Raw genomic sequence first — 23552 nt, 5'->3', positions numbered from 1 at the left:
AGTACACGGGTATTTTCGCATTTCGCCCCCTTCGAAATGCGGCAGCCGTGGCCGGGATTCGATCCCGCGAGCTCGTGCTCAGCAGCCCAACACCATAGCCACTGAGCAACCACGGCGGGTTGATTCAGATAAAGAAAGGGAACAAACGAAACTTGTTTTCACTTTGAATATATCAAATAATCCACTTTACAGTACTTATGAGCATGTACTTCGCAGGCAATATGCGGCCCCGGCATTGTGCCGACCTTCTCCGGGCGGGACAGACGACAAGTGGCCTGTACGACATATTTATTGGGAAAAATGACGTCAAAGGGAAAGTCGTCTACTGCGACAAGGACACCGACGGAGGAGGCTGGACGGTGCGTACAGCCATTCTTTTTGCTTTGCAAAGCGTCATTCGCAAGTTGTGCGCTAAGTTCTCCTGTGTATGCACTCGCAGAATCTGAGGAAAGGAACCAGAGGAGATACTACTGAAAAAAATTATGCAGAAACTCAGCTGGAGTTGTCCAAGTATGCGTAAGCATTGCCCAACTTGCCGGTGTCCACGCAACCCGGTGTCATTATTCATCTTATGAAATTTGATCCAGTCAGTACAAAGCCTTATCAAACCTTATCGGTTGTGATCAACCTCATCGCAATTGATCTAATACTGATCAACCGTTATCGGTACTCATAAATCTTATCGGACATGATGCGGCCATTATCAATGTTATCGGATATGACCAGACCCTTATCAACGCCTATCGGTCCTTATTAACCTTATCAGATTTGCTCCAATCATTAAAGCCGTCATCGCTCTTTAGCACCTGATCCATCGGCGTAGAACCATTATGAACCGTGGTGAGACCCACATAAACCCTTACCACTCCTTATCCTCTTTATCAACTGATTGACTGCTTATGTGTCTGTGTTGTCCGATGCGAAGCGCATGCGTGCATTGGGGGCACGTTAACGATCCCCTGGTGGTCAAAATTAATCCGGAATCCACCCTCTTTTCCATACGGCATGCATCATAATCAAATCGTGGTTTTGGCACGTAAAACAACAAAACTCAATTCAAGCGCACGAGCCCTCAGAGATTGGTGGTATTTTACCGCATTGGCAGAGAGAACGAAATTCCAGAAGAGGGGACACTCGGCGAAGCCTGGCTACAAGAAATACGTCACGCTAGTATAATGTCGACCGTTTGCTGCTTGGAGCATAGAAAAAAAGAAGGAATAATGTGAAACAAAGCTAAAGGACATTGCTTTATTTTTGTACTTTCCCGGCAAGACTAAAAATAACTGCGTATAAATTGAGCATTACTTCGCGACTTACTTGCGTTACCTAGCGACAGGCCAATGCACGACCCTTATACAGTAGGTCGTGGGCCAATGACGCACCAGATGCATGCATCATGCGTCAGACATGCCGCCGAAGTGAGTGAGGCCGGCTGCGCATGTGAGGGTTAGCCTGTTCGGCGACCGGTTTGCCTGTTTCTTTCTTTTTTTGAAGTGGGGGCTTTACTGGCCGCTGGCCGTGAACTTGCGATTTCGCCATGGCGGTGCTCCGAGGAGGCACATATGTCACAACGCGCGCCTCGCCGCGGATATTTCTCTCTCTCTCTCGCTCCATAGTCACTACTGCGCATCCGCCACTAGTAGCACCGAGCCAAAGGCGTTCCGCCGTTGCGCAGCGCCGTGCCTTTCCACCACCGCCGCCGACGGTATGACGTCACACCGTGTTCCTCGTCGTTGCGCTCTACTCCGCTCGCTTCGCCAGCTGCGTCGCATGCCTGATAACATGTCGGAGGATTGGAATGGAGAGCTCGCGTGCGCCGTAACCACAGCTGAGGTGGCAGTACGGACGGCGACAATTATGATAAGCAGGAGGAGGCCTGGAAGCGACATCGGAACGAGATGAAGAGGAAACCAATCGCCCAGGAAGCAGACGAACAGCGCGCCGGACGACTGTCTAAACGCCGCAACATAGCTAGACAACCCGACTAACCTGGACTTGCAATCAACATTAACCAAGGCTAATCATGCAATGCCTTAGCTTTCGCTACGTATATCCTGGCGTAGCCGAGCTAAGCCACTGCCAATGTTCCTTTTTTTGGGGGGATTTAGCCTGTTTTGTTTGGCAGCCGGCTTATTCTTGTGTTCTTTCTGCACTCCAACACGGCGCCACTTCACTATTGGACCACGCAAGGTGATAAATTTTATTTGACAGACTGTGACGCATTCCAAGCAATTAGGATTACCGCACAGAACCTACACTTGTGACGCAGTTGGTGGAAAACAGTTCGGCCATCTTGGCGCAGGTAATTTGACTTAATGACTCATACTGGGAGATGTTTGCAACTGTTTGTGTGAGTCCTACATTATTCTAACTAATTTCCGTAGGACCGACCATATACGCACGACTCCGTGTGGTCACATGGAGACGAGTATACGCACAACGTGACTGCGTCCCGTTAGGTTAGATGTCCAACACACAGCCCTTAAGAGAGCTATTCTCTGACTAAATTTGCTCGTCTGCGCCATCTGCGCTGCCATTGCTTTGCCTGCACTGAACGCGTGCTCTGGCGAGGGTTACGTCTCAGGCCGACACTGGTTTTCTTTTTTGCTTCAATCCTGTTGCGCGACGCTCCCTCCTATTTTTTTTCTCCATGGTAGTGAATGCCCTAAATATTAGTGCGGTCACATTGGCTGTTGATCCGGAATAACTTTTTCGATCGCATTCAAGTGACGAGCAGCCGCATTGGTACAGCTCCTGGTGTTGTGACGCAGTTAGGGAAAAGCAGTTCGGCCATCTGACGCAGTTAGTTTCGCGTGTACAGGATCTTACTGGGACAACTTCGTGACGCTTTGTGTGACCCCGGGCATTACTGTAATTCACTTTTTTGCTTTTTGCGATACATTTGAGGGATGTTCGCCGCTCCTGGTGTTGTGACGCAGTTAGGGAGTGAGTGAGTGAGTGAGTTAGAACTTTATTTAGGTCCAGAGGGGACATCAATCCGGCGGCTCCACCCAGGTTGGGGCCGGTAGAAAGAGTACTTCGGCGACGGCCCGGCCCCTGTGGACAGCCTTGAGCTGAGCGATGAGCTCTGTGCTTCTGAGCGCTGAGTCCCAGGAAGACTGGTCGGGAAAGTCCGTGTTCGCGTTGGCAGGGCACAGCCAGAGCATGTGTTCGAAGTTGTTGTATTCGTATTCGGCTGTTCTGCCATTTATTTGTGTCCTTGCATCTATACAGCCACATGAAATCTGTTTAGCTTGCTGCGAATCGAGCGCATATTTTGTTTGTCAAAGGTGCGTGATTGTGTTCGGCTACAACAATAATGTCCTTAATCAAGAAGAGCGTTCAACCGCTGCTAGCGTAAATGATGCAACTGCTGCGTTTCTTAAAAATGCGTGAGGAAGTTGAAGTAATGTGGCAGAGCGTGCAAGGGGCGGAAGTCACCAGCGCTTCACACACTTTCAAGGCACCAGTCATGCACGAATAGATCGAGTGTAGGTACATTCAGAGATTGCGCCCCTGTATCGGAACTACGATTTTGATACAGTTCTTTTAGTAATAATTGTTTAGTGGCATTTCGAATCACCCAGAAACAAGGAGAACTTTGAATGGGAAAGTTGTAAATTGAATACTAAACTGGTTAGAGAACAAATGGTTATAGTTAAAACAAATAAATCGAGCAGTTTTCGCAGTCACACATAAAAATTGGAATTCTTTAAACGAGAGGTTCAAATTAAACTCTATAGAAAGAGGTAGACAGAGGAAGTATCAAGCTGAGAAACAGGAACAGGGTCTGCGGCTCGAATTGGAAGACTTCGTGCGAAACGAAACAGTAAGTCTGGGCTTGACGACACGAAAACTGCAGTATGTTAAAAGAAAGCTGAAAGCATAGAGGAAGAAAAACACCCGAGGTGCGTTTCAGAACTTGAGTTTGGCCAAATTGGTGTTTACTGCATATCGTATTGTGACGTGGTAGTGACGGGTAAAAATACAGTTGCAAATCTGTGAAAGACGAAATTAACATGTATTGGGCGAACTTTTGCCCGCAAAAGCGAGTCACACTCAAAGCACAGTGACAGCAGCGAACACGGTCGGCGATTGTGGAAATCTCAGTTGCCGGCCAAGTGCGTTGGCTTTTATATACGAGCAATCGATCATTCCAGAGTAATCGCTGGTGACCATCCAGAAAGTTCTACATCATTCGCGTTGACCATACATGCAATCAGATTACAGAAGGTTCGGTGACAACAGAGAGCGGATAGAACCATCGATAACATCCCAGAAACTTCCGATACATGCAGGCGCGTCCCGCGCTGAGCGATAGCATTTGTTAGATGGCGAAAAGTGCTCACCCGAAAAAGATGAACAAGTCCAGGTGTGAATGCCCCCCTCTCAAAATGCATCGTCCCGATGCTACAAACATAACAGGTAAGCGAAACAGAAAATGACACTTATCAAAGAAACAAAGTCCAAGGTAACAAAGTCCAAAAAATAAGAAAGTCCAAAGATCAGCTACGCAAGATCCCAAGTTCATTAGCGCTGGTAAGACGGCTTAAGTCGCACAACGCGGACTATTTCAGGTCGTGTGCAGCGCCGCTGTCATAGCGAAATGCCGTCTGGTACGACCTCATAGTCGAGTGCGCCAATGCGTCGGATGATCTTGTAGGATCCGAAAGCGCCGTAAAAGCTTCTGGCTAACTCCTCCTCGGCGTATTGGGGTCCAAACCCAAACACGGTCGCCGGGCTGGTACTCGACGTAGCCTCGTCAAAGGTTTTAGTGTCGGCTGTCGGTTCTGTGCTGGTTCTTGATCCACAGGCGGGTGAGCTGTCGGGCTTCGGCGCACTGGAGATAGGTGGCAACGTCAAGATTCTCTTCGTCGGTGACGTGCGGCAGCATTGCGTCGAGAGTCGTCGTCCGGCTCCTGTCGTAAATCAGCTTGAAGACGTGATCTGTATTGTTTCTTGCACCGTGGTATTGTAAGCGAAGGTTACGTACGGTAGCACGGCATCCCAGGTCTTGTGTTTGACGTCGACGTACATTTCTAGCGTGACGGCGAGGGTCTTGTTCAGGCTCTCCAGAAAACCATTCGTCTGCGGGTGGTAGGCATGGCGCTCTTTGGCCATAGCTGGCCCTTGCGCCAATAAACATCAGACATTCATTCAGGCAGTTGTCTTCCTGTGGCTTGTCTGTATGTATTGTAGAACGGCTTGGGTGAGCTCCGTGGTAAAGTCCACAGCAGGATCATCACCATCATCATCATCATCATAATCATCATCAGCCTAGTTACGCCCACTGCAGTGCAAAGGCCTCTCCCATACTTCTCCAACAACCCCGGTAATGTGCTAATTGTGGCCATGTCGTCCCTGCAAACTTCTTAATCTCATCCGCCCACCTAACTTTCTGCCGCCCCCTGCTACGCTTCCCTTCCCTTGGAATCCAGTCCGTAACCCTTAATGATCATCGGTTATCTTCCCTCCTCATTACATGTCCTGCCCATGCCCATTTCGTTTTCTTGATTTCAACTAAGATATCACTAATTCGCGTTTGTTCCCTCACCCAATCTGCTCTTTTCTTATCACTTAACGTTAAACCCATCATTGTTCTTGCCATAGCTCGCTGCGTCGTCCTAAATTTAAGTAGAACCCTTTTCGTAAGCCTCCAGGTTTCTGCCCCGTAGGTGAGTACTGGTAAGACACAGCTATTATACACTTTTCTCTTGATGGATAATGACAACCTGCTGTTCATGATCTGAGAATGCCTGCCAAACACACCCCAGCCCATTCTTATTCTTCTGATTATTTCCGTCTCGTGATCCGGATCCGCCGTCACTACCTGCCCTAATTATATGTATTCCCTTACCACTTCCAGTGCCTCGCTACCTATTGTAAATTGCTGTTCCCTTCCGAGACTGTTAAACATTACTTTATTTTTCTGCAGATTAATTTTTAGACCCACTCTTCTGCTTTGCCTCTCCAGGTCAGTGAGCATGCATTGCAATTGGTCCCCTGAGCTACTAAGCAAGGCAATATCATCAGCGAATCGCAAGTTACTAAGGTATTCTCTATTAACTTTTATCCCCCATTCTTCCCAATCCAGGTCTCTGAATACCTCCTGTAAACACGCTGTGAATAGCATTGGAGAGATCGTATCTCCCTGCCTGACGCCCTTCTTTATTGGGATTTTGTTGCTTTGTTTATGGATGACTACGGTGGCTGTGGAGCCGCTATAGATATCTTTCAGTATTTTTACACACGGCTTGTCTACACCCTGATTCCGTAATGCCTCCATGACTGCTGAGGTTTCAACAGAATCAAACGGTTTCTCGTAATCAATGAAAGCTATATATAAGGGTTGGTTATATTCCGCACATTTTTTCTATCACCTGATTGATCGTGTGAATATGGTCTATTGTTGAGTAGCCTTTACGAAATCCTGCCTGGTCCTTTTGTTGACGGAAGTCTAAGGTGTTCTTGATTCTATTTGCAATTACCTTAGTAAATACTTTGTAGGCAACGGATAGTAAACTGATCGGTCTATAATTTTTCAAGTCTTTGGCCTCCCCTTTCTTATGGATTAGGATTATGCTAGCGTTCTTCCAAGATTCCGGTACGCTCGAGTTCATGAGGCATTGCGTGTACAGAGTGGCCAGTTTCTCTAGAACAACCTGCCCACCATCCTTCAACAAATCTGCTGTTACCTTATCCTCCCCAGCTGCCTTCCCCCTTTGCATAGCTCCCAAGGCTTTCTTTACTTCTTCCGGCGTTACCTGTGGGATTTCGAATTCCTCTAGACTATTCTCTCTTCCATTGTCGTCGTGGGTGCCACTGGTACTGTATAAATCTCTATAGAACTCTTCAGCCATTTGAACTATCTCATCCATATTAGTAATGATATTGCCGGCTTTGTCTCTTAACGCATATATCTGATTCTTGCCGATTCCTAGTTTCTTCACTGCTTTTAGGCTTCCTCCGTTCCTGAGAGCATGTTTAATTCTATCCATATTATACTTCCTTACGTCAGCTGTCTTACGCTTGTTGATTAACTTGCAAAGTTCTGCCAGTTCTATTCTAGCTGCAGGGTTGGAGGCTTTCATACATTGGCGTTTCTTGATCAGACCTTTCGCCTCCTGCGATAGCTTACTGGTGTCCTGTCTAACGGAGTTACCACCGACTTCTATTGCACACTCCTTAATGATGCCCACAAGATTATCGTTCATTACTTCAACACTAAGGTCCTCTTCCTGAGTTAAAGCCGAATACCTGTTCTGCAACTTTATCTGGAATTTCTCTATTTTCCCTTTTACCGCTAACTCATTGATCGGCTTCTTATGTACCAGTTTCTTCCGTTCCTTCCTCAGGTCTAGGCTAATTCGAGTTCTTACCATCCTATGGTCACTGCAGCGCACCTTGCTGAGCACGTCCACATCTTGTATGATGCCAGGGTTAGCGCGGAGTATGAGGTCTATTTCATTTCTAGTCTCGCCATTCGGGCTCCTCCACGTCCACTTCCGGCTATCCCGCTTGTGGAAGAAGGTATTCATTATCCGCATATTATTCTGTTACGCAAACTCTACTAATGACTCTCCCCTGCTATTCCCAGTGCCTATGCCATATTCCCCCACTGCCTTGTCTCGAGCCTGCTTCTTGCGTACCTTGGCATTGAAGTAGCCCATCAGTATAGTGTATTTTGTTTTCACTCTACCCATCGCCGATTCCACGTCGTCATAGAAGCTTTGAACTTCCTGGTCATCATGACTGGATGTAGGGGCGTAGACCTGTACAACCTTCATCTTGTACCTCTTATTGAGTTTCACAACAAGACCTGACAGTCTCGGCATTTCTCCACGTAACAGGTGACGTCGGCGGTCAGGCGCGGCCACTAATACTTCTCCTGTATTCTCAATAGCGTCCGGGAGAATCCGAGGTGCCCAGCGGCCGGAACGTCATGCAGGGCGTGCAGTACTTCTTGACGCAGCGCCGAGGGAAGAAGGTAGTTGGCGCGGACTGGCGAAACGTTTTTTACGAGTAGATTGCTTTGAAGCGAGAACTAAGACAATCCTCACTTCAATGCCCTAGGGAAGACGTTGGTGCTCCCTTCCAAATAGTCGACGAGGCTTTTTAGCTCCAGGTCTGCTCGTTGTTGTTCAACGAAGTCTTCCGCGCTTATAATTCCAAGGAAGGTGTCGTCACATTGCGGCGGGTCAATGGGGGGTGCGTCACAAGCAGTCGGCATCAGAGTGTTTTCACCTTGACTTGTGGATTACAATGTCGTCATATTCTTGCAGTCTGAGGCTCCACCGCACCGGCAGTTCTGAAGGGCCCTTTCAATTCGCTAGCCAACACAAGGCACGATGGTCGCTGACGACATTGAATGGCCTGTCATATAGGTAAGGGCGAAGTTTTGCTGTAGCCCAAATGATAGCGAGGCATTCCTTTTCACTCGTAAAATAATTGCCTTTCGTTTTTGACAGCGATCGGCTAGCGTTAGCTATCACCCATTCAAGTCCGTCTTTTATCTTGAATATAGACGGTACCGAGGCCTAGGCTACTGGGAGTGTGGATTTTGGTATCAGCGTCCTCGTAGAAGTGCGCAAGTACTGGCGGCGACTGCATGCGTCGTTTGAGTTCGTGAAATGCGTCAGCCTGCGGCGTTTCACATTTGAACTTGACGTCACATTTTGTTAGATGTGTCAGTGGCTCCGCGATGCGAGAAATGTCCTTGACAAAGCGCCTGTAGTAGGCATACATGCCAAGGAATCTACAAACTGCCTTCTTGTAGATGGGCTGTCGGAACTTCGCGATGACAGCTGTCTTCTGCGGGTCGGGGCGGACTCCATATTTGCTGATGACGTGGCCTAGGAGCACAAGCTCATTCTAAGCGAAGTGGCGCTTTTCCGGCTTCAAAGTGAGCCCTGATGACTTGGTCAACTCTAGTACTGCCGAGACGCGCCTAAGGTGATCGTCTAAGCATCCGGAGGAGACGACGACATCATGCAAATAAACAAGACAGGTCTTTACAGAGAGGGTAGTTCTGGCCATGAACTGTAATTCTTGCCATGCACATCGCCGTTCGCCTTATGAGCTGTCCTCAGGCTATCCAAATTTGAGGGCCGTCCCATGCAATCTTGACTTTCTTCAGCTCAGCGGCGAATAATCCGGTGATAACGGCGTAGTCGGCTCCTGTGTCCACAAAGGCGGTGACTGCGTGGCCGTCGAGAAGCATGTCGAGGTCGGTTGTTCTTTGTCTTGCGTTGCAGTTAGGTCTTGGCGTCGGATCACTATTGCGTCGTGTAGACGTGTGGCTGGTACGTCGCGTCGTCAGGTCTTTGGCCCGGTGCATTTTTCGCTTCCAGGCTTCGTCGGGATGGCGGCATGTTGTTGTTATGTCGTCGAGATAGTCTCCTCAGCATCTTCGTCGGCAGGGGAGGACCCGGCCCCGGACTGGGCCAGTGTAAGGACGGCGCTGCGGCGACAGGTAGAGGCCTGCTGACGGCGAATGGGACTCTCGTCGGGGGCTCCATTGAGTAGCGGCGGTGTAGTGGACAATACCACGAGGGCGTTCACTTTGCTGCGGGCGCGGAGCGTGGACGGCGAAACCTCGTAGTCTCATTTCACGGTATGAGCATCGACGATAGTCATGCCTGGCTTCCCCGCAGTAATAGCTGTGCGTGCGTTGGTCGGGGGTGCGCCAAATGACCGTCTTCCTCGGGTGGCTGCGCTGGCCGATGGTTGGGCGAGCTAGTGGCGGCGGCGGACGGCGGAACTGCATTGTTACAGTGCCCTGGCGCGGGCGCGGAGGGTTAACGTGACGGCGCGCTACGGTGGCGTGCGTCATCGCTTTGAGCAGCGATTGAGGTACTCCGAGTGATTGTTGGAGCTCCTCGCGTACGGCATCGGCAATCGAAGCCACTTGAGGCTGTGATGAAAGGAATAGCTTCTGACGCTCCCCCCGTACGACCGCACTGATAGTGTCGCGCCGATCGTCGGTGGCTAATGACTGAACTCCGGCATAGCTTGTTGAGTTTGTGCGGCGGTTGAATTGCCGGTTCCGCATGTTCAGTGTCTTCTCGATGCTAGTGGCCTCGCGAAGAAACTCATCAACGGTCTTAGGTGGGCTTATCATTCCGGCGATAAGTTTCTCCTTCACACCACGTACGAGAATGCGGACTTTCTTCTCCATTTCCGGGTCGACGTTGTGGAATAGACGGCTCATGTCCTCGGTGAAGATCACGATGGTCTGATTACACAGCTGCGCTCGGGTTTCTAGTAGCACTTGGGCTCGCTTTCTGCGTACGACTCTTGTGAATGTCTGCAGGAAGCCGCTTGGGAACAAGTCCCACGTCGTTAAGGTAGCTTCTGGGTTCTCGAACCACGTCCTGGTGGCGCTTTCCAATGCGAAAAAGACGTGTGGCAGCTTGTCGTCGCTCTTCTAGCTGTTAAATGTAGCGGCCCTCTCATACGTCTCAAGCCAGCTTTCCGGGTCCTCGAATGTTTAACCGCGGAACGTCGGTGGCTCATGGGCTGCTGCAGCACGGTATATGTTGACGACACTGGGACTGTCATTGTAGCTGCTGTTGTGGCCGTGAACTTATTGATCTTCTCAGGCAAAAGCCCGTGCTTCGGGGGCAACCCTTAGCCTGCGGATACATCGCTGGCCCTTGGCGACGTTGGTGTTGTCTTCGCGGCTGGGGCTTGGTTCACGGTTTTGCGGTGGCGTTCGGTACGTGACCGCACTAGCAACTACACCAGATGTCACGTGATAGTGACGGTGAGTAATAGAGCGGCAAATATGTGAATGACGAAAGTAATTTTTATTGAGCGAACTTGTGCAGACAAAAGCAAGTTACACACAAAGCGCAGCGATAGCGGCTTACATGGGCGGCAGTCGTCGAAATCTGCTTTGCCGGTCAAGTGCGTCGGCTTTTTTACACAAGCCACCCAACATTGCAGAGTAATCACTGGAGCCTGCGAATTCTGCTTCATTCGCGTCGCGCATACATGAAATCAGGTTACACAAGGTTCGGTGACAACAGACAGTGGATAGAACCATCGATAATATTTCAGAAACTTCCGATTTATGCAGGCGCATCTCGCGCTGAGCGATCACATTTGTTAGAGGGTGAAGAGTGCTCACCGGAAAAACAAGTCCACGTGTTTGTATTGACGGCTAGTAAAGACGAGGACAGGGGAAGAGAACTCAAAACAACGACACGAACGACGACCGCCCGTGTCCCCGTTTTGTGTTCTCTTCCCCCGCCCTAGCTTTTATTAATGGTCAATATTATATGCAGAGGTGCGATTATATGTGCACGAACTGAAAGATACCTAGCAGCTGGGGCCCCAACAAAACGAACTTTGTCATATGAAAATGCTCGCGAAAATGAAATATTGGAAACAGAATATAGCGGTGCGATATCGTGAGAACAGAAAGCTATCAAGACAGCATTTGAAACTGACTATCGAGGGCTATTTTCTTGTCGTGGGGCAAACGTGTCGGGCTACCTGGATGAGTTCTCAGCACAGATGCTTACGGCTGGGCGAAGAGGAAACAAATTTATTAGAAAGGGATATTAGTATGGGAGAAATTGAGCGGACTGTTGAACTCAGCGCGGACAAATCTGCTGGCCAGGATGGGATTGCCGTGGCATTTTCGAAGGTGTTCCAAACGAATATGGCAGCAGCGTTGCGTGAGGTACTTTCAGAGGTGTTCGGGCTGGGGACCTTTCCTTGTAGCGACCGTCCGTCACTTTCTTGACCCCCCTCCTCATAACTGTAGTTTGCCTCGCCGTGGGACACATTGCCCCTTGTTCCCCTCACCGTGCCTCGACGTGAGCTTCATGGCCCCATGCGCGCCCGACGGTGGCGCCACCACAGCCACTCGGCAAACTGTGCTTTTACTTTCGAACACAGCCAGTCGACTCTCTGTTCTCAACCTGTCAAAAACGTGTATTCCTTGCCTCCGCTAAACTGCGCTCCCAACAATTGGAGACCCTGGACATTTACGATCTTTTGTAACACTAGCCATGGACGATGCTGCTCCTACTCCTGCTCACAGAGTCAACGCCACGATTACGTCTTCCGTCATCGCCGCAGAGATTCAGCTTTCCAGCTTCTCGGCCGAGAATCCTCGAGTTTGGTTTATGCAAGTAGAGGCCCGTTTTCAACTCTGGCGCATCATTTTACAGAGGTAAGTGTACCTTCTCGTCGTCGCCGCGCTACCCCCCGACATCGTCGATACCATAAACCACTTGCTAGAGGGTGCCCTTTCGGCCACCGCATACAAAGACCTCAGACGCACGGCCCTGCAGCACCTGAAGAAAATGCAACAGAGTAAGCACCAACAGGTCCTCTCCGAGGAACTCGGCGACTAACGACAGTCACAACTACTGCATCGGTCGCGTCAGTTACTGTGTAAGCACTTCACAAATGAGTGGTAGCTTTCAATTTTGCGCGAGGTGTTCTAGCAACGCCTCTCACAGTGCGCTCGCTCACCGCGTATGCGACTGCCCGTCTTCGGTACAGCTACCTATCGCCGCTGCGAGAGTCTCAGAGCCAGGATACCGACTCTTGTGCCTGGAAGAAACAGCCGACCGGGTTACCAGTGCTGGAGAAGCTGACGACTAGAGGGAACACTGACGATCAACTTCGGCATAACCATTCGGTCTCACAATCTTCCATTGCATCGAGAGACTCGCTGCGGAACTTGTGCTGGTACCACCGTGGCTTTCGCGAACAAGCGAGCCGCTGCAATCAGCCTAGTTCATAGACGAGAAACGCACCCGTCACTCGCTAACGGTTGCATGCTACATTGGCCCTCGGGTAAGCTGCCTATCCTTCGTTGTCGACCGCATAACCGGTACCCGTTTCCTCGTCGACGCCGGAGCCGAGCTGTCCATTGTTCCCGCGACGGCCGCAGATTGCCAACAAGGCAAGTCCACACCGACGCTCCATGCAGTGAACAACACTGCCATCACGTCGTATGGGCTCCGGTCGGTAACGCTGGACATGCGCTTGCACAGATGGGTGTTTCTCATCGCCGACGTCAAGTTTGCCTTACTGCGAGCGGAATTGCTGAGCCATTAAACCTAAATGTGAGTGTTCGTGACCGGCGCCTAAAGCATAACGTCACATTCCTCGATGTACTTGGCCTGCAGTGCAACCTCACCTCATCTGGCATCCGCAAGTTTGAGCCGGTCTAAACATACGCAAGATACCTGCTGAGTGCCCGAAACTCACGACGGCTAAAAACGATGCGCTGGCCGCGAAACACAAGTGACGCAGCATTATATTACCACCACCGGCCCACCTGTCGCCGCCCGGCCAAGGAGGCTTGTTGGACGGAGATTGAAAGTCGCCCGCCGTGAGTTCGTACAGGTGCTTCATATCCGCGTTGGTCGGCTTACCTCCAGCAATTGGTCTTCACCTCTGCATCTGCGTCCAAAGCAGGGCAGTGGCGACTGGCGGCCTTGTGGTGATTACAGAGCTTTGAATGACGTCACTACTTTTGATCAATATCCACTTCCCAAGATACATGACTACCCCGCAGGTCTCGCAGGAACCAAAATATACAGCAAACTCTATTTGATGAGCGAGTAACAGCACATTCCTATCGAAACCAGTGACATTCCGAAGACAGCAATCACTACCCTATTTGTCGTGTTTGAATTTGTCCGTATGCCTTACGGACGAAAAATGCGGCGCAAAAATGCGGCTCGAACTTTTCAAAAGTTCATGGTCGAGGTTACGCACGGATTGTGTTCATTTTTGTCCACCTTGACTAAACGCTGGTCGCAAGTGGAACAGACGAAGGGCACAAAGAGCACCTTCGCCTTCTATTTGAGCGACTGGATGAGCGCTGCTTGGTTATAAAGCCCCAGACATGCATTTTCTGAGTTAAAGTACTGCATTTTCTCGGCCATCGCATTTCACCCCTAGGTATCCAGCGACTGCAATCACGGGTGCGGGTAATTGAGGACTTCCCCTCTGCAACATCCTTCAGGAAGTTGAGCGACATTGTGAGGCTCATAAATTTTCCAGGCGCTTCATATAATCCTGTGCGAAAGTATTGAGCCGCTTACCAACCTGCTGCGTCGCGACTCCATAATCACGCCTACCTTCCACTGGTACTCGGAGCACGAACACTGCTTCTAGGAGGCGAAAACGTGGTTGGCGACTGCTGAGCTGCTGATACTTCCGTTGCTCGACGCGCCAACTCATCTTATGGTAGACGTGCCGATCATGGTAGGCGGGTGCAATACTGCAGCGTCAGCAAGACTGCACAGACTAGAGGCCGCTGCGCTCGTTCTCAAAGCGCCTCAACCCTAGGGAAGCTCGCTACAGCACCTTCGGGAGGGATATGTTTGCGAACTGTTGCACTGTCAATCATGTTCGGTTTCTTCTTGAAGGCTGTAGCTTTTACATTCTGACTGATCCCTAGCTGTTAACCTTCGTTTTCACGAGCAAGAGTTCCTCGTACGCAGAACATGAGCTTCGGGGATTTTCGGTTCATCTGCGAATCTTCTACGGACTTCCGCCATACCTCTGGGACCGAAAATCAGGGAGTTAACGCACTGTCGCGGATTGGCACTACGCCTGCTGGCCATAGAGATTTCCAAGCTCTAACCTCCGCCCAGCAAAACGACCCCGACCTACGCGAATTACGGTGAAAATCTCGTCGCTCCAGCTTGAAGACGTACGGCTTTCCTACCGAACATTGATCACGTGCGACATATGGCAGGCAGGTACTCGCCCGTTGGTGTCCCATGAGTTTCGGAGGTCCAACATTCGATTCGCTCTACGGTCTAGGCAATCCTAGTATCAGTGCGACACAGAGGCTTATCGCGGTGCGTTTCGTCTGGCCAGGGGTAAACGAATGTCTTGAAAGCTGGACAAGAAGCTGCGAAGCCTGTCAAACCGTGAAAGTGAGCCGGCACACACGATCAGCGGTGCAGCCGTTTCGACCATAGGAGAGCCGTCTCGATAACGAGTATTTGTGCTCGGTGGGGCCTCTTCCACCCTGCCAATGTTTCAAGTACCACTCAAATGTCTCGACCGGTGCTTAGGGTGGCCTCAGGCGACGCCTCTACAAGACATCATGGCCGAAACAGTAGTGGAAGCATTTGTTGTTACGTAAGTTTCGCGGTACGGTTGCCCTTTGCGAAGAAGTACTGACCGAGGCCGACAATCCCAAAGCTTGTTTTTTTTCTGCAGCCTGGCAAGACGACTCGGCACGCGCCTTCATAACACCAAGGCTTACTACGCACAGAATGACGGCATGGTTGAGCGTCTCCACCGACAATGAAAGGCGTCATTGACCGCCACGCTCGACCTACAGCACATGGTGGAAGGACTGGGACTACTGGGGCTGCGAACAGCAATCAAGGATGACCTTTTAGTCACCGCAGATGAGATGCTCTATGGATCAGCAGTCCACGTTCCAGGCCAGTTTTTTGCATTCGAGCATGGCACACCGCCAGTGGCCGCAAAGCACACACATTTCTCCCTCGACGAGCTTCGACCTACAGGCACTGTATTGCGCACGTAAGCTCATTAAAAAATTTCACCGCATGGTTGCCACGTTCATCTGGTGCCCTAAGTGGGAGCGAATATCAAGGGCAAAATTTTTTCATCGAGTAAAGAAAGGTGTTCTTCCGTTGTGTCGCTGTTTCTTCAGCAAGTTGTTCAAGGTTCACATTGAGAAGAGACGAAAGAGTTGTTCCTGTGTAGATTTTTGAAACCATGCTGACAGTTGCCATGCCTGATTTTTTTTGTTTTTTCAGCTATTGACCCTCCTACACAATGTCATGGTTCTTCCGCAAAGTTGTGACGTCTAATCGGTTTCTCAGGGCAATATTTTCATTTGAGTACCTTTCCAATGCAAGAAGAAAGTGTCTTATGAAGGATCTTATTGAGCGTGTTTCCAGTGCCATTGTAGGGCTTAATGTTTCAAGAAGGCCTTGTTCAAGATGTACTCAACATCTCTAAACATGTGTGGATACCAGCGAACTTTAAACATTGTTCTTGAAGCTTCACACGAGAACCTTGCCTGTTAAAACGGGCTTAGAAGAAAGAAGGATCTATGTGCAATGGCGAAGCAGCTGCTGTCTGTGCAACAAACCTGAAACGATTGAACATGTTTTTATTGTTGTAATAATCAATTATGGGGTTTTACGTGCCAAAACCACTTTCTGATTATGAGGCACGCCGTAGAGGGGACTGCAGAAATTTCGACCACCTGGGGTTCTTTAACGTGCACCTAAATCTAAGTACACGGGTGTTTTAGCATTTTGCCCCCATCGAAATGCGGCCGCCGTGGCCGGGATTCGATCCCGCGACCTCGTGCTCAGCAGCCCAACACCCTAGCCACTGAGCAACCACGGCGGATGTTGTAATAATGCCTTATTCTTTTGAGATATACTACAGGAAACATAAAGGAAAGGCGTATCCCTCAATGCACGTGGCATTCGTTTTTTACCGCCCCAGAATGATTTCATCAAGGTGGACGTTATCTTATTACTCCGGCTGCATACAGTCTGGCTTAGTCTGGCAGCATATGGACACTGTGATGTTAATGGCAGATCTGCGCATGAATATATTGTGGAAGTGGTTATGAAAGTACGTGTAGTGTGCAAGGCGATTGAATGCGATGAAGATGTGATGTCAATGTTCGATTCAACATTTATAAGTTGAATGTGATCTGTGATCACAATCGCCTATTTCGGCTTATATAGCCAAGCTGGAAATAAAAAAAGGGAAAGAAAGCGGGTGTTTAACCCAGCGGATAAAACACTCGGCGTCCGAGTTTGGGGCCGTAGGTTCTAAATCACCCCTGACAACATTTCTGCTTTGCAATTTATTCTGCTATTCATTTATTTACAGCGGTTCGTCTTACGTGACACAGTTTGACGGGTTTCCTGGATTGCTAGGCATAGAAATGCTTACGCATCTATAGAACAAAACTTTAGCTGCCATATCTTACGACTTCAGCTGATCAACACAAGTACCTTACAAACGATATCAAAGTACTCTATACTGCAAATCAGTTCATGAGAAACCCGGGAGGTAGCAACAGTTTCGTTTTTAGATGAATAAATTGTTAGGTTTGGATGACAGCTTTGCTGTTGAAGAAAATTTGCCGTGGTATGGCGGTCCGTGGTAACCGGGAATTAATGGTTTTGCGCACCTCACGTGCCCACGTTAGGTTATATATATCGGTAAACTTCAGGGCGATATAATTTGTTAGCCAGCTAACTTTTACAGTTTCACAAGTTTTTGTAGACACCTGTCATAAACTGTCAGACACAGGTATCACTACATTGCTACATGTTTTCTTGTTCTGATTGTGCTTCGTGCAGGTCATTCAGAGACGAGGCCAGTTCGGAAACAGGGTCTACTACTTCTATCGTAACTGGAAAGAGTATGCCGCCGGCTTTGGCGACCCGGCCAAAGAGTTCTGGTTCGGTAAGCTGCGTCGACACGGAGCTCACGTTTGGGGCACGGTTGCACACGCAAGTCGTTTGACCTGAACATTCACTTAAGATTTGCGTGTTCCCTTCCTTCCTTCCCTCACCTTTCCTGCACAATTTTAACGAATCAATGGCGAAATGCAGCTATAGGTAAGTTTAGGAAAACAAAGGCCTGCAAATTGAAGAGATACAATGAAACATTTTTATTTGCCTTCTGGAAACTTATAATGTAGAATTTACAACGGGATTCCTCTTCAGTGGAACGACAAAGCATAGCCGCAATGAAAGCCGTCTGCATTGATGGATCATGTGCTTCAATAAGGCACTTGATCGATACGTCAATTTTGCGGCAGTGTTTTGAATCCACTTGAGAAATTGTGTTGTAGGACGAAATGATGCAGTAAAAGTAAAATGTTTTCCCCAGAATGAAGCGTAAAAGAAAAATAGAGGTGGCCCTTACTTGAACTTGCGGAGAACTGCTCCAGCGGAAAGAATGCTCCATTGAACTGCTAGATGGCCTGTGGACTTTGGAGAGCTGTCTCCGGATGTTGTTCGCGGTCAGCCAATAGAGAGTTGCATCTCAGCGAGCCAGCGTGGCAGCGCAGACACCAGCGCGCATGCGCGGTACAACATGTGCAGTGGCGTCTACGCTGACCCGCTGGCTTGCTGGGCTATAACTCTTTAATTTGAACGCGCGTTGGTGTCAATAGAACACTTTAGATTAGGGTGCACAAGCTATGCGACACTCAAACCGCTCGTCGTGCAAATGAACGCACAGCCGAGCGCAAAAGAGTGCGAAGTACCCGCAATGGAGTTAGCGTCTCCAAACACTTGGGTGTGGCTAAGGTACACTGTTCTAAAGCTCCCTAAATTCCTTGCTCAAGGCGTAATTTAGAAATAACGTGTACGCATTGTTCCATTGTGGTGAAGGATCCTCAGTGTGAGTATAACGCTGCTCACAAACAGGCAGTAAGTAGCTTGTGGACATGACATACGCCATTAATAAAAAGACCTCTTCGAAAAATCCGCAATGTGGATGAATTTTTATTTCCTCTGTAGCCTCATGGTATTTTCCCACGGATGTGAATTTGCCATTGAAGATAAGATTTACATGCACTTGTAGTAAAGGTATGGACAGACCTGTAGACCCCATTAATGAAGTGCAGGAAGCTGGTACAATATTTAGCTCGTTCAAGGAAACGAACAAGTGCTGAAGCTGTTGCCTAAATTGCTGCGTAACCAGAAAGCGTTGGACTAAGCTTAACTTTCAATATCGCACCCAGAGTACGTCTCGCTCTTGAAGTGTCTTGTACTCTGCAAATGTACATATACGTCATCATAATTACAATCACCACAACACCTTTACCTGCAGCTCTTCCCTTCCGAAATAAGGCCCACGTGTAATGCGATCCTCGATAAGCTTACTATGGCATTTTTTTAAATTCGGAAGGCTTTCGCATGTCAGAAAACGTGGGATTGATGGAAGTTATATGTGCACGTATAATTGGTTGTGTTCAGTGAAATCCAACAGTCATCCATGGTGCGGACTCTAATGCCACAGGTGATAGTCAAGTAGGTGGCTTGAATGTAGCCCTACATCCGACAGGTAATGGTGTTTTGATGAGCGCAGTACCGCACAATTTTTTCACCATAAGTGTGGTAGACCTTCGAGGGCAGCTGGGTGAGGGCAGAAGCGACAGGTCGCGCCAAAGGCTGCTCAATGGTCTGTAGATATTGAAGAGGTTGCAGCTGGCATTAGTGCAGCACCCACACGCAGCCTACTGAAGGCAACCTCCTCACGGGGGGAGAGACCAGGTAGCAGGACTAATCGACACGGAGTTATCAATGGACCTGTTGATCGGTGAAGTACTTCCTTCTTTGATAGCCATGGGACCACGGAGTGTTCTCTGAAGAGCGGCAGTGGATATACAGCTGGAACTTGGTTACTCGCTGTGCTTGCCTGAGTGTATGCTGAGAAACAAACTCAATAGCCACCTTTTCTTAGAGCTTATATTGATCTACTTGCTGGCCGGCTGAGCACGCGGGCTGGGACAAACCCCTTCCCAACCTTTATAGGAAAATTGAAAATGGTCACTGCGATAATGCAGCGCCTCTGCGCGGGGATCCACAGAGACTTTTACATTATATACTGAATGTATAAAACACGTACTTGCACTGAAATTCTAGAGGACAGCGTCACCTCTACGTGCGACCGCGTCAGGAAATATGCATGGGTGTGTGTTCAAACTATTTGCCGAAGTTAGGGTTTTTTGATAGAAATCCTGCAGTGTTGCATGTTCTTGACTTCATGTGCTTGACTGCCTTATAGTTGTGCAGACTGAATGGACAAGATAATGATTGAGGAGTGACTGATTATGATTGATATCGTTGATTAGCATCTCTGGAGAACATGCGATGAATGGTTCTGCCCTCGCGCGTTGCGGATACTGCAGTAAGGCTGTACCTTAGGTGTGTTTACCTCGCTATGGCAGGCAGTTCGTAACAGTTGGTGAAGGTGAAGCTAGATCTGTGGACATATTGTTACGTAAAGTGAACACTATGTATAGGGTGCACTGACGCTGCGATGCAAGTCTGTCACCCAAATTGTGGACAGCTCACCTGCAGAATGACATCGTCGTCCTCCTAGTCTTTAAACAGCGATGGCTATTTTCTTTCGGTTTCACTAGTCACGCAGCATTAGTCCCAGGTGTGAAAGCGCTGTGTACGGGGTAGCTCAGTGCTGGAAACACTAAGGAATTTTCCCTAGACCTAGTGATTGTACGTGTTATTCGGGGAAATAGGAAATTCTGTCAAAATCGATGGAAGTATTTTACTATGAAGAAAGCAGTGCAGCGTCGCCAAAAGAACCCATATCTGTAACTGCTGCCATGACGGCGTGGTTTGATTTCAGTGACTGCAAGTTACCTTCGCGTTGTCATGCAAAGTATGACTTATGATCGCAGCGCAGCGTAGTGAAGGCAACATACCAAGCAAACTACAGGGCGTGGATGTCCTGGGCTGGTTACGGAAGCATAATATTGCACTGCTGCTGTTATGCTATGCATGTCCATGCATTTTAAAGGAAATTTTGAGCTGTCGCCTGCAAACCAAGAGCAGGTCGCAAGAGCGTACAATGAAGTACGGTAAATATTGGCGTAAGGTGACATGTGCATAATTTACTGCCGAGCACGACAAGGTGGTCTTGGCCCTGAGTAACAGACAGGTGCATGATAAACAAGAAAATGTTATTCCGCATCTTTTGCGTAGGTGTCTTGAAGTGGCCCACTGCGTTGACATTGTTACATTCTCTAAGAGAGGTCGGGTGCCCATCTTCGTTACAATCCCAGAAAGGTTCCCTGTAAGTCTTGTTTTGCATGTGGTGAAAAACATAAGTTTGTTCTCCGGTCAATGACTTCATGCAAGGCTGTGTTCTTCAACTAACAACTTTCTGTGCAACATACCTTCAGCTTTAGTTAAGAAAATAAACTTTACTGAAATATTTCAAATCGAGATTAGAAATTACTTAAACATAAACTTCGCAGTGCATTTACATAACAGAATATTTTTGTGTGCAGAATTCACATTGGAAAACTAAGCAACCGCGCTAGCGAAAATCTAGGGAAATCTAGGAAACCTTAAAATCCAAGTTAGGGAAAAACTGGCTTCGGAGGTTGACAACACTGGTAGCCAGACATGCTGATCAGAGGGAGAGCGGGTATGATTTGAGCCTGCTGACACAGACTAGGTCAGTGGATGTGATGGGGATGGCGTAGTCGGAGAGACAGGAACGACCTCGTAGCTGACGTACGTGACAGGATGGACGACACGGTAATGACCAAAGTACAGTGACAGAAGCTTCTCCCACAAACATAGGCGACGGAACGGGCGGTTGTCTTTACGCCGGTTGTCATACAGGCTGTCCTGGTGTGCGTATAAGACAGAGGCGATAGCGGGAATCTGCCTGGAGTGGTCGGCTAAGTGCCTGGGCGGCGGGGGGTGTCGGGAGGTAACGGGGTGTCTGGAGGTAACGTCAGTTCACGGCTAGAAAGCACATAGGAAAGTGAATATCCGGCGGTGCCGTGGCATCATGAATTCTAGGCAAACGTTAGGTAGGGCAGCACAAGGTCCTAGTGACGGTGGTCTGGTGACTCACGCACGGAGAATATGTATGCCAGGCTGCTATTTAAGGCTCAGTGAGACCGTTTGTTGCAGCTGTGGCGTAGAGGTAGAACACCCGCCTCGCGTGCAAGAGGTCCGTGGTTCAAATCCCGTTGCCGCGCAATTTTCCACCGGACTAAAAAAAAAAATCCGCGTGCTGATAAAATTGCATACACAGGCCTGGAGTGTGGCCTGATCCCGGTGACCAGAACCGGTAACGCACTCCCTCACCAGAGCAGGATTGGCCACCCTGGTGCAGTACTTGGCCACAACCTCCTATATGAACACAATGACCGGGGTAGTTGGAGAAGTCTGGGAGAGGCCTTTGCCCTGCAGTGGGCATAACCAGGCTGATGATGATGATGATGAGACCGTTTGTTTGAATATGGTAGGTAGTGAACAACTTGTGCTGCGTTGGTCAAGAGGGCAAGTTCTCGTCGTTCATAATAATAATCATCATCACGATCTTCACATTCATCAGCGTATTTTATTTCCAGTGCAGGAAGGCCTCTCCCTGCTGCCTCTAAGTACCCCTGTCCTGCGCCAACCGATTCTAACCAGCGCCTGCGAATTTCCTAATTTCATCACCCTACCTAGTCTTCTTCCGTCCTTGACTGCGCTTCCCTTCTCTTGGTACCGATTCTGTAACCCTAATGGTCCAACGGTTATCTAAGCTGCGCATTACGTGATCTGCCCAGTTCCATTTCTTTCTCTTGATGTCAATTAGAATATTGTTTATACCAGTTCGCTCTTTGATCCAAACTGGTTTCTTTCCGTCGCTTAACGTTATGCCCAGCATTCTTCGTTCCATCGCTCCTTTCGTGGTCCTTGAGTTGTTCTCAAGCTTCTTTGTCAGTCTCGGCCCCATATGTCAGCACCGGTAAAGTGCACTGATTGTGCACCTTCCTTTTCAATGATAATAATAAGCTTCCAGTGAGGAGCTGACAATGTATCTGTATGCTATCCAACCCGTTTTTATTCTATGAATTTCCATCTGATGATCACGGTTCCCTGTGCTTAGTTGACCTAGGTAAACCTACTCCTTCACAGACTCTAGAAGGTGACTGGAGATACTGAACTCTTGTACCCGTTCCCGGATATTGATCATTATTTTTGCCTTCTGCATATTAATCTTCAGCCCCACTCTTACACTCTCTCTGTTGAGATCCTCCATCATTTGTAGTAACTCTTTCGCAGTGTTGCTGCATAGAACAATGTCATCTGCAAATCGAATGTTGCTGAGATACTAGCCGTCGATCCCTACACTTAAGCCTTCCCTTTTTAACAGCTTGAATACGTGTTCCAAGTTTGACTCCGACGTAAAGTTTCGGCTGTGGTCCATGAGCCACTGACATGAGGCCCGATGGTGTAAAATGACGTTGTACGGGAGGAAATCGACAACGGCACTAGCAGAACTGGTAGGGAGTGCTCGAATGGCTTCGTACGTGGTCGCAATATGGAGGAAGCTTTACGAACTAGAATGAGACGTAACAAGGCGACGACAGACGGAGCCTCGTTACGTGTTCGGTGTACACGGCGTATGTGGTTTGCAGCATTAAATTCGTGCGGTTGCCATGCGTCTGCTCGTGACGGGACTGCAGTTGCAACCAGGTGCACTACACTGAAACCCATATTTTCCTTTTTTATTTTCTCTTCAGTCGCACGATGGGAAGTGATTCTTTTTCATGGCGACTATCGAGCTGATGAGTGAAAACTAGCAATTTACCAGTTTTGAAGGTGCAGTTCGATGAAAAGAGAACCGAACTTTGTTCTCATCTATTCGTCTTCTTTGAAGCCCTGGCGCCTAAGTACTCTTTCAGTCACAATGTGGCGGGATCGTTTCCTATACGAAGCGACCACAATGTGACAGCGACCGATTGCAAGAATGTTTGTGCGCTGTGCTTTGGACGCACGTTAAGTAACCAGAAGGTG

General features: G+C 48.8%; 1 protein-coding gene across 3 annotated transcripts in view; it reads left to right on the top strand.

The window, feature by feature from the left end:
• LOC126525100 (techylectin-5A-like) overlaps positions 1-23552 on the top strand; it is a 278225-nt gene that overhangs the window by 25152 nt on the left and 229521 nt on the right. For 2 of the 3 annotated variants that reach the window (XM_055067525.2, XM_050173161.3), the window contains exons 3-4: positions 217-359; positions 17352-17457. The exons of the other annotated variant lie outside the window; for it this stretch is intronic. In XM_055067525.2, the coding sequence (XP_054923500.2) occupies positions 217-359; positions 17352-17457 (249 nt within the window). The remainder of the gene's footprint in view (positions 1-216; positions 360-17351; positions 17458-23552) is intronic. 3 annotated transcript variants of the gene reach the window in all.

This window comes from Dermacentor andersoni, chromosome 3, assembly GCF_023375885.2.
Source record: "Dermacentor andersoni chromosome 3, qqDerAnde1_hic_scaffold, whole genome shotgun sequence".
Taxonomy (NCBI): domain Eukaryota; kingdom Metazoa; phylum Arthropoda; class Arachnida; order Ixodida; family Ixodidae; genus Dermacentor; species Dermacentor andersoni.
Note: the sequence above shows the minus strand (reverse complement) of the source record. Positions and strands in the feature narration are given on the sequence as shown.